This window comes from Electrona antarctica, assembly GCF_951216825.1.
Source record: "Electrona antarctica genome assembly, chromosome: 11".
NCBI lineage: Eukaryota > Metazoa > Chordata > Actinopteri > Myctophiformes > Myctophidae > Electrona > Electrona antarctica.
The window spans coordinates 44,491,051-44,506,924 of NC_136792.1; the positions used below are offsets into that span (position 1 = coordinate 44,491,051).

Sequence of the window (15,874 nt, forward strand, 5' to 3'; positions counted from 1 at the left end):
CGTTCTGGAAATTTTGGGGCAGAGGTTCATCGTTGGCATCCAGGGAGTGTGTGTGCAAAATTTAGCATCGACCGGGTTAACGGTGCCAGAGATTAGCTGTTCACAGACGGAAGGACACACACACGGACACACGGACGGACACACGGACGGACGGACGGAGTGCAAAACATACTCTCTCCCCATGCCTTCGGCCTGGTGGAGACAATAACTCAAAAACAGTTAACCAGTTGATCCAATGATGAAGACACCAAGCCTAAAATGACTCACCGGTGAGTAACAAAGGGCTAGCACAGGAGTGTAGAAGAATCACCAAGAGGAATCAGAGGCTGCTGTCATGCTGGCAAAAAAATTCATTGGCTTATAAAAACCTTCATTTTTTCCACTTAAAAAAGTACTTTTCGTACATTTTGATCAAGGATCCTGGGAGGAGATGCATTTTAACTGATTTTCAAATAGGCCTAATTCAAAATGGTGGGTGATAAAGAGGTCAGAGGTCAAAAGTAAGAGCACGAAACTTTGCTCGTTCAAAGTTTGCATTTTCAATTGAGTATTATTAAAGGACCACGTCCTTTCAAGACTGCTTTGTCCTTTAATAATACAAAATATATCCTACACCAACAATAATAGTAATAGTGCCTAAACGTTCTGGCAGAAAGCATGGCCCCCGCCCTCCTCCTCTAAATGTATAGGCTATATAGCTAGCTGACACAGATTAACAGTTGCTCAGAATGGTCAACTGTGTGTGTGTGTGTGTGTGTGTGTGTGTGTGTGTGTGTGTGTATGTGCGCGCGCGCGTGCGCGTTGTGAAAGCTCAGTGCACTGTTTACACATGCCTTGCAGACGTAATGCATTCCTTCGCCGTCTCCCGTTCTACTTCTTTCCTCATTAGCAGGAAATAGTGCCTTCAGGAATGCTTCAGCATACGGTGTTGATAACTTGGCTGCTATAATAATTCATGTCCTTTCCGCAGTTGTTACCACCACTTCTCTACTAGGCCTACAGCTTTAGAATTTTTCGGTCGAATTTTTGTTGCACTGTAATAGTAATGAGTTGACCCCCCTTTCACTCATTCAATTCAATTCGATTCGATTCAAAGGAGCTTTTGACTCACTACAATTCAATTAGATTCAAGGGAGCTTTAATGGCATCATGAAAACATATACGTCGTTCGGTTTACCTTGTCAAAGCAAGTGTCAAAATATAATAAAACCGTTGAAAAAGGGTACAGCCGCAGCATTGAGTGAACAGAGCTATGTGACATTGCATCGTTAATTATAGGGTATAAAGCTTTGAGAAACGAATAGCACCAATCTTTTGCAGTCATTTTGGGACACATTTTTTCACATTTTTTCTCAAAACTATTTAAATAGTATACAAAAAAGGGCTCATATTTAAAATGTGTATAGCAGCTCTGTTTACATGTACAGTATGTCTACATACACGGTAGGCCATTCAACAGCCACGCTATGCTTAATTTATAATTCCGTCTGATCTGATGATCGGCTATTTTCGGCGCGCTGCCTACAGTGTCGTGCGACGACGAAATATAAATCCGCCAACGTCGCGTCTGGTCTATGTATGTATGGAACAACCATACCACCCTGACATTACGAAGCCGACCGCTAGGGCGCGGTGTTGTGGTGCGGTTAACCATGAAGGCAGGGGCCGGGCTGCCCTCACTGGGATGAGAACAGTGTTGCCATGTCCGCTTATTATAAGCACATTTGGGCTTGTTTTTCTGTAAAGTTGCTTATAGATATTGGTAGTTGCGGTTTTTTGGGGTTTGTTTGTTGTTTCTAAAGTGTAGTTGCTTATTTGGGCGTGTTTCTTAATCCTATGTCGTTTTTAAACCAGTGATTCTCACACATTTCATGTCAAGGACCCCCAGATGAATGTATTGGTCCAAATAAGGACCCTGCAGCATTTAAACATATTTTGTGCCAGAGACCCCCATACCAGATTTGTGTTGTTTTTAAAAAAAAAACACACACAAATATTCCACATTTGTCACTTTTTTTCCAAGATTTTTTAATAGCCTTCTTTTGTGCGTGTTTTCATGGACCTGGTTGCTTATTTCTCTCACGCAATCTGGCAACACGGAGCCTAGCCTACTTTGAAGCTGGCGGCCGGCGGGGCGGGTTGGACGTCCATGAATTTACATATTATAGACTCTGCTAGTACGAACGACGACCGACCGACCGGGACAAGGCAAGCGTGTGGGACGAACGAAAAATCCAACATTTGCGAACGTGTCGAAAGGAATTGGGGGTCGCAAAGAAAGCGATATCTAGTGGAGTGGAGTGGAGGCAGGCAGGGGGGGAAACAAAGTTGTAGATTATTTTTTGGGGGGGTTTGGTTGGTTGGTTGGTTATAAAAAAGGAGTGTGGGATAGTGATTGGAGTTGACAAGCAGGCTGCTCCACTACTGTATGCACTCTGCTCCCCCCTCCTCCTCCTCCTCCTCCCCACAGTCCACACCACCACAACCAGGAAACCCGTCGAGGTGCGCTGCCTGCTTCTTTATTCCATACTCCCGACCCCTTTTCGCCGGGGGTTTAGATGTGTGTCGCCGCCGATTTTTGTCGTTTTTTCTTTTGCTGTTTTGCTTATTAAACCTCCCCCCGGGCTTCAGATTCAGACCTGAAGTGGCACAAGCTGCATAACAAGGAGAGGATCTCCACCAGCACTCTGGCCGAACAATGAGGTGGGTAAAGCGGGTCAAATAATGGGATCGCCTCTCCTCCTCTCTCTCTCTGTCTTCATTGTGTTGGTTGGTGGAGCTAACATTCTGTGTGTGTTTTTTGAACTGCTGTGCTGTACAACAATAGTTTGCATGGAAAACTCTGAACGTCACACCACACCACAATACACAAAGGATGTCCCATCATTATTATAAAGGTTTATTTGAAGAGAATCGTATAGTTTTTACTACACACACACGACCAGTGAAGCAGTGGAGTGTTTAAATATATTTAAACGGTCATCTCGAGGAAAATCAATGGGGCGTGAGTTGGCTGCTTTTTACGATGTTGTCTCTATGAACTAGGTTCCCATTCCAAAGAACACTTTGTGTGTGTGATCCTGGGAATGAATAGGTTGCTTTGCGTGTCTGTCAGCTCCCAGTGCCAGTTAGAAACTTCTGTTCTGTTTGTATCGTCCACACAGTCCACTCCACACACTGACTGCAGCTCGACCAGTTCAGAGTGACTGCTATAATCAGACATACTCAGAGGTGAGGGTAGTAGAGCAGGTCCGATGACAACAGCCACATTGTTTTGTATCTGCTACAAACACAACTTTCTTTGAAGTTTGAACGGTCCTGTATTTTTGGCTGCAGCCGAACTTCCACATGGGTCCGTGTTTTTCCCCGTACAGTTAATATCACACTCTGCTACGTCTGTCTGTCTGTCTGTCTGTCTGTCTGTCTGTCTGTCTGTCTGTCTGTCTGTCTCTGTCTCCATTTGGGAGTGGGGCAAGGCAGGGCTGCTCGGGCTGTGCGTGGAGAGCTCAAGTCCACGAATTCCACATCCTGTCACAGCCTGTGCACTTGGCAATTATTATACTTTGAAGCCACCCGCTCTTCACTCGGTTGGATTTTTCCCCTTCTCTCTCTCTCTCGTGTTATTCCCTCCGCCAGATTCAAACTGCCCTGGGTGACCCTCCACCTAGCCTGTAAACATGGAACGAATGTGTCACTTTCACTTGGACAATTTAACTATGATGTGCGAGCCTGCCTACAGAGATTCAGTACTTGAATGTTAACCTGTTACAACTCTTTATCTCAGCCCTATCTCTGATTCTCCATAACAACCTCCTATTCGTTTCAGTTGTACCATGGGTTGATCTAGGACTTTTATTTATTTTACACACCACCAACCAACAGTAAATTACTACACCCAAGAATACGATAAGAGTCCTATTGTAAGGTCCCTCTAATGTCCTGGCATATTGCCCAAGCATGCACAATTCCCGACATTGACACAGTTTTAATTGGAATAGCATTGATTCCACCACTTCCTCTAACGTCATCAATATATATATATATAGCCTTTTCCCAATGATGGGATTGGGTTTGCTCATTCTGCCCTTATTTGACTGACCCTATGTTGTATGAATGTCTGGCAATTCAATTTCAAACCATAAAACAGGTCACGTCACCTTGCGTAATAGGTGAGGAATGGAATGCTGTTACACATTGAAGTTCATTGTCTCCTGTGGCCCTGGAATGTAAATGTTGACACAGAAGAAGTTCATTTGATAAAAAAAAAAAAAAGAGGCTTCCACAGTTTTCCCTCAGTGTCTGCGAGCAACAGCACAGCATATTAGCACCCCCAAGTTCCCAACATAACTTGGTGCTTCTGTCAATAGAAGCCTCCCTTGCTGTTCACACATTCAGTGGGATACTTTCAGAATCCTTCTGCAGTGTGACCAGGTTTTAGAGCATTGGTCTCCTTTAAAACCATCTCAGTTACCACCATATACCAATTGAACCTTATAGATTATGCTGGAATCTGCTTCGGTATAAGCATTTCTGACAGACATTTCTCCCCGCATGTTTTAACTTTTATCGCTCTTCTTTTGACACAGGAAGTGCATCCGTCTCTTGCAATGATATGATAGCATTATGATTCATTGTTATTGTCAGAGTGGTGACTCTGCTACTATGACTCGCCTGCTATGCCTGTCTGCGACTAAATGACTACCTGATTTTGGCACAAATGGCACAGCTCAGCTGCCTCTGGGTTCAAGAATGCGTGCACACACACTCAGGTGTAATGTGGCTGTTAAGACACCCTGTTTTCAATTTAACAAGTTGTTCTGTGAGTCTCGGTCTACAATCATTAGGATGCCTGGAAGCAATGCCAAAATTGCTCTAAGAAGCAGTGGATGCTGACTGCTCAGCTTCACCCTTTGCACTTGTGTCTGAGCTTATTTATTGATCCAACTTAAAAGCAGGGGAAATGCTCTCCTTCCCAGTCTCCTCTGTGTCTCGCCTCCCCACTATTTGCAGTCTAGATATCCTGGGATATAGTCAGCTACTTTTTATAGTCGGACAAACGGGATTGTCGGACTAATGCGCAGTCCCCCAATAGCTGTTGTTTTGACTATCATCTACCCTTTTTTTTCGAAAGACCTACCGTATTGTTTTGTGATATTTGGCTTCTTGTGGCAGGGTGTTGTGTAATCTTTATTACAGAATGTGAGTAGATGTTGGTTGATATATTCATGTCTCCACTTGTCTCCATAATTCCTTTTTGAGTTGTTTTCTCTCTTTTCAAGTCAGATTTCAGTGACACTTTTAGGGCTAGATCAGTAGGACTTTTTCCTGTAATGCTATTTTTCTCCCTCGTTTTATATTTTCTGAATATTACACATGGCATACATGAATAGTGAATAAGTCTGCATAAGCATTTCTTTCCTCATGAATATGACTATTGCATCCAGCTGAGCATCTATTGAAAGTGTAGCCAGTTGCCACATTTCAAATATTTTCTCTTTTGAACAAATTAGCTGTGCAACTGCAAAATGTAGTTATGATAATTGTGCACTGAAAAACAATGTATATAAACACTGTGTGAAGGGCCGCATGTGGATCTGCATGTTGACAGAAAGATGTACCACTTTAGTGTGACAGCATGGCTAAGTGTTTACAATAATCATCATAGCTCATGAATACATTTTTGAGGCTAGCCCCCCCTACAGGTTTAATGTGTGTCTTTAGTTCAATGTTTGTTTTGTAAACGCCATTGACAATGAAGGGAAAAGTTACGTCATGTGCCTCATTACGTCATATTGTCTCTTTATTGATAATGGCGTTTAATGTTTGTTGGCACCGTTTGTTTTACATCACCATTACATCACCTAATCAACATGAGTTAGACTTTAATATATTAGCGCCCCTCACTTCACACGGCTACAATTTACCCCCATCAGTCCTCCCTCCTCTCACACGTATAATAAATGGGCCTTTATGCCCGCCTTCCCTTTGGATTACTAACGCTGTGCTACAGGAGTTGCTCAACATACAAAACCTTCTATTGTCTTTGCAGTGACAAATCCAGTTTCCTCAGCGGTGGCTGCTGCTGTTTTTCTTTTTATAGCCAGTTTAGGCTGTTTACACTCACCCTCTGTGGGATTATTCTCTATACTCTTCTCTAACCTTGACCATTGCCAGATTTTTTTGAGGGGCGCTAGCCCCTCCTATAAACAGCTATTGTAATGTGTACTAGATTCTGTCTTAACACAAACATTAAATGCCATTGACAATGAATGGAGAATTCACGTCATATGTGTCTGAGCAAATCGGCTGTCTGTATGTCGGTGGAAACCCTTGGCCAATAAGGGACCACCATTCGGTCAATAAGAGCGCCCCTCACTTCACACGGGTGTGATTATTTTTGAGCCCCTCCTATACACAGGTTTAATGTTTGTCTTTAGTTCAATGTTTGTTTGTAAACACTATTGATGACAATGAAGGGAAAATTTATGTCATAATGTGCCATTTATGTCATATTGTCTCTTTATTGTTAATGGCGTTTAATGTTTGTTTGCACCGTTTGTTTTACACCATTTACAATCACCTAATCAACATGAGTTAGACTTTAATATATTAGCGCCCCTCACTTCACACGGGTGTGATTTATTTTTAATCAACAATTTAACACCCATAACTAGTTTTTCTACAAGCATAACCTTTTGAAACTAGCCCTCTGGAGTTAACCTTTTCCTTGAAGAAAGCATTAGCATTGACGGAACATTGTTCGGTCAGACTGCTAGGAATCCTCAAGCCCTAGCCTAGGACCGGAGAAACTAGAACTAGGCATGTGTCATTATGGTAAGTAAGGACCGGTTGCTTGTTAATGTGGCAAACAAGAGATGAAACGGGGCTTTTGGTTATATTATTATTTTCTATAGCCTATATGTCTGCTATGGTCAGTCATGACACATGGTTATCTAGAATAAAAACTATAGAAAAGAATACCAGCATTCACGTAGTCTCCTGGAAGGATTAAAGTTTTATTTTGTTTCCCCCCAGCAGCAAACGACAGTAAGGACGTTTCGGCCCGAGAGCCTTCTTCAGCGTAAATCTAGAGAACACTGTAGGTAACTATGTAACAGCAAAATTATGATGTCTTATACTGAGATAATTTGAGGTGCACCCGGACCGCTATGTGCGTGACACCTAGGTCCTCTTTATAAGTGACACCTACACAGTGTTCTCTAGATTTACGCTGAAGAAGGCTCTCGGGCCGAAACGTCCTTACTGTTGTTTGCTGCTGGGGGGAAACAAAATAAAACTTTAATCCTTCCAGGAGACTACGTGAGTGCTGGTATTCTTTTCTATAGACTATCTTCCAGAACCGTGACCCGTGATATTATGACGTGGAAATACTCAACCGAGTGCTTGCTTTTGCTTTCTTCTTTATCTAGAATAAAAATACATGCAAAAGAGGACATATGGAGGTTAAAAGCAGGGACATTTTCACCGGCAATTCTTTCTGCTTTAATTCTTCAGATGGGAGATGGAAAACCAACGGGCAGAGAGAGAAGAAAAATGCTAGGTAGTTGGGATTCAAACTCGGGGATCAGATGTAGAGTTTCTGGCCGGCTCCATATATGCAGATCTAGTATGTCAAACCATGTATGGCTATCCAGGGTTTGATGAGGTCAGTGTCGTGATTTTCATATATGGAGATCCAGGTGATGATAGTCTGCTCCACATATGGAGATCCATGTGTTGTACCAACTTGGTCATTTGCAAGTGTGACTCGCGTCGCGACAACCACACTGGTTATCACGAGACTGTCACAATATGACCATATATTGACATTCCCATATATTTCTCCTGTTTTTCATTGACCAAAAAATGCACAATGAAAAACGGGTATGGCCAGGGTTCATGGCCATATAGCGCGTCCTGAGTGTAGACTCGAGGGTTTGATGATCGACATCGTCGTGATCGTCAGAGTCAGACGGCCATATATGGAACGTGTCACGAGGCGTGACGGACTGACAACCTCCAGGAGTGTGTCACGAGGCGTCGTGATCTTCATATATGGTATGGAGTTGGCGATATATGGAGTGTGTCACGAGGCGTGATGGACTGACAACCATATATGGAGGCGTGAGAGATGGAGCGACGGACAGGTTTTTTTTTTCATAGTAATCAATAATAGAGTTACCGAATGATGCAGTATCACTTGAAGTCTATAAACAATGAGAAACATCCAGAGTAGACACCCTGGCCGTGGTATCATTGTCAATGATGGGAAGTCTGACATCATCGTGAAACCAAAGCTCATTGTGGTCCAAGATGATGCTGTAATGATATAATGTATGGTCGGCATTGGCTGCATCTAATGGACACACACACACACACACACACACACACACACACCACCACCCTATAATGGGAGTGTAATGGACAGCAGTCTGTGTGTATAAACTGCTTTGTATTACCAGCCATCTCAAGCACTCTTATCTCTCATCTATTCTGACCTCCACTCCAGTCCATTCGTGTAGGGTGATGGTGATCAGCATTAGACGCATGGTAGCATTTGTGCATAAATAAGGATTTGCTTTGCAGGTCTATAGAGCGCCGCAGTCCCGCCCTCTTTCATGACAACGCCAGGCCCAGGAAATGATTCCCAATGCATTTTTCCCATAGACATTTAAAAAAGTATTTATTTAAAGACTGTTACGCCGCGGACAAAACCAACTCGAGTCGTGACAACTCATGACAACAAACACAATATTTTGGACCAAACAAATAATTACAAAGAAGAAAAACAACAAAAAGTGTTGTGACCTGCCGTTTTTTTCTTCTTTCTAATTATTTGTTCGGCCCAAAAAATGGTGTTTGTTGTCATGATTTGTCACGACTCGAGTTGGCTTTGTCCGCGGCGTAAACGTCTTTAAATAAATACTTTTTGAAATGTCTATGAGGAAAATGAACGGAGAATCATTTCCTGGGCCCTGGTAGGGCGGGACTGCGACGCTCTATTGGACCAGCAGCTCCATATATCCTCTCATATGTCAGCAGCATTGGTCTGCCTGCCAGTTGACCCAACAGTGAGTGGGCTAGCTAATTGCAAAGCAATTGCCCCTTCAGGCAATGGGATGCAGTGTAGCCTCTGTTGGACTAACTACTAACTAGCGGCTAGTTAGTGGCAGAGCCTTAGATATAGACAGAGTTACGCAAACTGCGTTCACTTCATGGGGCCAGTCCAATGGCGCCTCTCCTACATAGACTTCTATTGAGAACGGGGACAACCAACTGGGACAAGTCCTGGACCGGAAGTAGGCAGAAATGTATTGGACTCAGGCAACAGCCCAGCTTTAATGATCTTAAATTCCTTTATTTAAGATTGATTTGTAGTAATAGTACAACATAAACATTAAAGAGACTTTAGTTGTTACTGTACAATACGTTAAAACAGTTGTCATGTTGCACACATGCTTAAAATAGCTCTTATTTGTGCCGCCCTCATTGAAAACAATATATTTCCAACTCCAGCTTGTCTCAGTTCAGGCTGCATGAGCGCTCTGTTTCTGCCCCCTCAATATCGTAACTCTTCTATTAGATGGCTCTGGTTAGTGACTAGTTACTAGCCAATCACAGATTGGCTAATAGTCTGTCCCAGCTCCAGGCTATGGTATGTGGTGAGGGGAGAGTCTATTGTCTACAGTTTTGTTTACTTAGCCATGTTAGTTCTTACTCTGTGCTGATCACAACAGATCAGCACAATAAAAATGGCAGATAAATACATTGATTCAAACAATACTAATGTTTGACATCATGTATTTCATATTAAGTTATTTAACAGCTTTTGGTGTCCTGGTTGAATGATGCACAGCTGAAGATGTTTGGTTTGGTGGGTCAGCCAAAAATTAAATTAAATACCTCATGAATTCCTCGTGGGCTAACCTGATAAACTGTGAATGTGTTTTAAGCACATTTAGGTAAATAGCCCAGAGAAAATACCGAGTTGGACGCACACTCGTCAAAGCACCTCCATAAGCTCCATTCATAGAAGAAGCTGGCAATTTGCAAAAACAAAATTGAAACTGATAAAATTATCCTTTTTGTGGTTCTCTATCCTGATTGGATAACATTTTTATCCAATCTGAAAATGTATACTGTAAGAGCTGGAGAGATGGGGCGACCCCTGTTACTGAACACTATAGCAATAATTACTATTGTGATATAGAGCTTTATAAACAATGTTTTATTGTCTCCAACCAGGCCGAAGGCATTGGGAGAGAGTATGTTTTGCCCTCCGTCCGTGTGTGTGTGTCCCTCCGTCCGTTTCTGGCACCGTTAATCCGGTCGATGGCAAACTTTGCACACACACTCCCTGGATGCCAGAACGGCCTGTTATAGCGCCACCATGAGGCAGCTTTTCACATGTTTTACCTATAACTGCACCGATCTGTGTGAAATGTTGCATTCACAATCCCTAGAGGCCAAGGACAAACCTTTGACCTGCATTTTTCACATCTGCCTTTTATAGCGCCACCAGGAGGCCGACTTTTGTAAAACACATTTCTTTCTCCAGATTCTGTCCAAAAATCCTGCAAATCGTTTCACAGTATCTCTATAGTCATGTGCTCAAGATGGATCTGTCTGATATTTCATATTCCATCCTAATTGGCAAACATTGTTTTTCAAAGTTTGCAGGATTGGTCCGTTTTGAACAAAAAGCCTCAAATCATGAACGCAGTGTGCAATTTACGTGAAATCTTTCACGCACTTTCCTACTAGGCTGAGGAATATATCCCACCCTTTTCACATTGGCCTGTTATAGGGCCACCAACAGGTGGAAGAAATGGCACCATTTTCACATTGTTTTAATTGTTTAATACCAATCACTCAATCATGACAAAACGGTCAATACAGTGTTAGAAAAACAATTAAATAATGTATTGATCTTTTTGCTCTTAAAAAAATCACATAGCTATGTGATATGCTAATTCAGTACACTTAACGGCAAATATTACTGGGACTACAAAGAATTGTAGTTGAACATTTCATATCCAGGAATTAACATCGTATAGACACTTCCCACTGACTATCCTTTTAACAAATACTTTTGAACATTGCCCATATGTGTGAGCGGCAACGCAAAGTAAATGACCAACGCCACGCCGGAGAACAACAGCGACTCTGGTCGATACAAATCTCCTAGTGGGCGTTCCTGCTGTCCTCGTATAGGTGGTATGGAGGGTAAACAAAGCAACATATGAATTTGATTCATCCAAAGATGAACTATTTTCATGTTTTCGGGCGAAGTTCCTCCGCCCACTTTTTGGCTATCGCCTGCTATCGCCGATAGTTGCCGGATCCCATAGACAAATAATACACTTCCCGGAAAATACGTCGGGCTGTCACTGTTAAATGTACTGTTAGTGTTTTCGATAATGTACCAGTATAGATTATTTCTACCTCAAATTTCTTGCAAGTTGCAACTATCATCAGAAGTTTCTGTTGGAACCGGAATTGCGTTATTCAACAGTAATGTTGTTGATAAATTCCTCTGGATATTCTTTTCAGCCAGTACAGTTGAGTTGAGGCTACCTTCTGAACGTATCAGATTTGTTGGATTAGAGAAAAGCCAAAGGAGGCATCAAGATTAACGGGATGTGGCTTGTTGCACAACTGTCATGTCAGGCCAAAGTCTACACAAGCACCCATATCAATAGTCATTTGTCAATTAAGAGGACAGTAAATCTGATATGAAGTCTGGCCTACTTTTATTTTTTCCCTACCCTTCGGGTCCAAATATATACATCCCCCCTGGAAGATATGGAGAGAGTGCACAAGTTGGGACAATGCAAGAAAAGGGGAGTTTCTCTGTCATTCTCTTCCTACGTAGGGCTTGTTCTTCCAAGCGGTATGCTCGCTTGCCTATTATACCCCAGCATGAGTCAGGGAGGGAGGACGACGTGCTCCAACCTGTAAAAGGAATTGAAGTTGCTGAGAGAAGAGAGGTGATGATGATGATGTTCCAAATAAGGGCATAAAAGTCTGCCAGTTGTGATCTCTCTCTCTCACACACAAACTGCTTTAGAGGAAGGGAAGAATTAACTCCTCAGTTTATCCAGTGGTGGACAAAATATTCAATTGTTTTACGTAAGTAAAAGGATCAATACTGCAACGTAGATGTACTCCGTTACAAGTAGAAGACCCATATTCAAAATGTACTCGAGTAAAAGTACAAAAGTATCGGCATCAAAATGTACTTAAACTACTAAAAGTACTCTTATTGCAGAATGTTCCATCTCACAAGTTCAAAATGTATAAACATCTTTTTGAAAATAGCCGATCTTCAAGCTCACAATGTGTCTCATCGCGACGCATTGTGAGCTTGAAGATCGGCTATTTTCAAATGGCCAAAATGTATATAGGGCTGAAGTGGGTTTTGTAATTATAATCTAAATCTACAAAGTAACATAACTAAAGTTTTCAAATAATTGTAGTGGAGTAAAAGTACAATATTTGGATCCGAGATGTAGTGGAGTAGAAGTAAAAGTACAGAAAATTGGAAATACAGTACTTAAGTAAATGTACTTAGTTACTTTACACCACTGGTTTCCTCGAGTGGTCAGACACCAAGAAATGCATGAGACCGTGTGGTTCAAAAATAATGTCTCTTCATCGTTTCCACAACATTTGGAGGAATATTTGCTAAATGATGCCAGAGGATTGTAGAGGCAGCCGATGAGTCAGCACGCAAAGAATGCTGAGGGGTTTTTAGATCTTAAGAGTGGCGGGGGAAGTTTTTGAGTGGCTGACGTACTGAAAAGAATTGCAGTCTAGTAGAAACATTTTGGGTGAACGTGTCTTTATGCTATTCAGACAAATACACTGTGTGTGTGTGTGGGGGGGGGGGGGGGGTGTGGGGGTGTAGGGCTGGGTGATATGGACATCAAATATCACTACATTTTTGATCAGAATATCATATATGTGGATATTACGCAAACGGCTATTTAAATTAAATCATGCGCACAAAATAAATGCTCCCGGTGTGTACGTTATACTGTGTAACTTTTTATTAAAGAAAAGATGTGAAATATGAAATCATTCATTTGTTCAAAATAGATGATTCCATCCTGAATGATAGAATTTAGAAGACAAAGGCGTTGGAATGTTTTGTTGTACTTTCATATAACTAGACCTGTACGTGCCCGTCGCAGTTGGCCACCGGCCTACTTGGGAACGATGCAACTTGGGAACCTATACTTTCATATAATATTGATTCAATGTTTAACCTGTGTAGGCTATAGGACTGCTTTCTGTGAAAATGGGGAACTCGAGTACTAGCACTCCTGTTTTACAATGGGAACAGGCCTTTTTCTGTCATTGACAACTTGTATAAAATAAATCACCACATTACCATATTCAGATTACACGTGTGTAAAACAGACGTGTCTGTTTTTTGTAGTAGTTGTTTGAGACTGAGAGAAAGCAGGATCAACATGTGGAATAATGGAGCTATAGATCTCTGCTCTTGACTGTTGTGTTGATCAACATTATGGGTGCTGTGTGAGGACACTGCACAGTGTCATGCCGGAATTATCTTTTGGTTGGTTGCATACCGAAAACAGCTGATCTACACGCTCACTCACAACACATGCGTTCATTGCCAACGTGTGTGTGATATTTGTAATGTGATTAATCCGTTCTCAAATCTTCTATTAACGGCTAGGTGTGCTGTCATGCTCATTTCAGCATCAGTACCAGAAGAACTACCTGTAGTAATATGAATATTTCATTCCACTTTTGTCTTTTTTCTCCTTTTTTTGGGGCGACTCCTCGGTGTACCACCAGAGGGGGTCTCAAGTACCACCAGTGGTACTGGTACCAGTGGTTGGGATTCAGGAACCTCTGGCTTAACCCATTTTGACCTGAGATCGGATTTCTAAAAATGTCTTCTACATCCTGACAGTTTTCTGAAAGAGCTATGTTTCTATGTCAGTCGTTCTTCGATTTTTTTCAAAAATAGCAGACCTACAAGCTCGTAGCGCGCCACTCGGTGGCGCGCTATGAGCTTGTAGATCTGCTATTTTTCAATAGCTAAAGCATAACATAACGCTAACACCAAAAAGGGTTCCCACCTAAAATGGGTTAAAGGATGACATCACCACTTTTCAGATCTGAGTAAAATGAAACATTTTCTAGAACATACTATTTGTTTTGTAAGCCAGGGACAATTACAGCACAGTTCCAAACGTAGCCTCTTGTACCTGGGTCACAGTATTTCAATATGGTGAAATTGATGCCAATCATGGTAACACATTTCTTCCCTCACTCTATCTACTGTTGTGTCTGTGTGGCTTGAGTCTGTGTTGTGGAGTTTATCTGAGGTGCCACGATAGAGAAAGCTGTGTGGTGCATCTAGGCTCACATTCACGCTCCCCTCGGGAATGTGAAACTGTATCGACTGAAATGAAATGAATAATATCAGTATTCTGATATTAACCCGAGGGTCACATTAAGTGAAGGTGGGGGCCGCATGTGGCCCCCGGGCCGCCAGTTGCCCATGCATGATTGCATGTACTGTACAATTACTAGAAGCTCGTCACGTCTAACGTCACAAATTTGTGTCACAGTGCGATTTGAGTGAGAAACACACAATTTATCTGTGCCCACTGCCCACTGACCGTGTGTTTTCCGTGCTGGACCGGTTGTGGTGGTGTTGTTCCGTTGTGTTGTTTCTTTCTCTTCGTGAATGTCGTGTGTCCGCTGCTCCGAGCTGGGTTGCAAACGCAGGGGTAGGGTCATCATCCAACACTGAGAATTTGGGCCTCTATTTTTATCAACCACTGAAAAGTGTGTGAGGACGTGTATTGGTCATACAGTAGACTTTTCCAGGGCCATTTCAATAAGCACATGAACCTGTTTACATTTTCGTGATGGTAAAGTAGAGACGTTGTTTCACTGATGTCACTTGACTTGATCAAAGATCAAGATCAAATGACTTCAGATTAGAACCCAGTCTCCTTCCCAACTTCCAAGGCATATTTTCTTTTTGTCCACGTCTCTTAACCCATTCTGGGCGCAGTGCGCGGGAACCCCTTTTGGTGTTAGCATTATGTTATGCTTTAGCTATTGAAAAATAGCAGATCTACAAGCTCATAGCGCGCCACTCGGCGAGCTTGTAGGTCTGCTATTTTTGAAAAATCAAAGAACGACTGACATAAAAACATAGCTTTTTCAGAAAACTGTCATTTTCAAACAGACATTTTTAGAATCTAATGGGTTAAGAGAGATTAAGACAGGGTTGAGGATTGCATAACTTGTGAAGGTGGACCTTTTTTTTTCTCACTGTATCAGCATTCTGATTCATCATCCAACGCTGAGCATTTGGGCCTCTATTTTTATCAACCACTGAAAAGTGTGTGAGGACGACAGGACGTGTATATTGGTCATACAGTAGACTGTGCAGATGGAAATGTCAGGTTTCTTGTTCTTTTCTTCTCTGATCGAAATAAAAACAAGTCTTCTGAAAGAATATGTTCAATTTTCAAAGATTTGTGCCGCATTTTCACGATTTTTCAAAAATAGCAGACCTACAAGCTCGTAGCGCGCCACTCTGTGGCGCGCTATGAGCTTGTAGATCTGCTATTTTTCAATAGCTAAAGTATAACGTAAAATGGGTTAATTTTGGGATCACAGCCAAGATGGAGATAACCCCTGAATTCTCTTTGTGCTTCACTCTCTTTTCTTTTCTATTTTATGATGGTTGGTCACATGAGATTTACTAGTTCTATATGTCCATTGTGATGCTTATGCTATTATTCAGACACATTATTCATATTTGACAATGAGTCGTGTATGATTCATTTATGAAGGCAGATAAATAATGTATAGC

General features: G+C 42.0%; 1 protein-coding gene across 2 annotated transcripts in view; it reads left to right on the forward strand.

Moving 5' to 3' along the window:
• The first annotated feature begins 2,143 nt into the window (after positions 1–2,143).
• Positions 2,144–15,874, forward strand: part of vaspb (vasodilator stimulated phosphoprotein b) — a 44,986-nt gene continuing 31,255 nt past the window's right edge. Inside the window, exon 1 of one of the 2 annotated variants that reach the window (XM_079514360.1) lies at positions 2,144–2,703. In XM_079514360.1, the coding sequence (XP_079370486.1) occupies positions 2,699–2,703 (5 nt within the window). In that variant the 5' untranslated portion in view covers positions 2,144–2,698. The remainder of the gene's footprint in view (positions 2,704–15,874) is intronic. The other variant, XM_079514359.1, reaches the window with a different exon arrangement.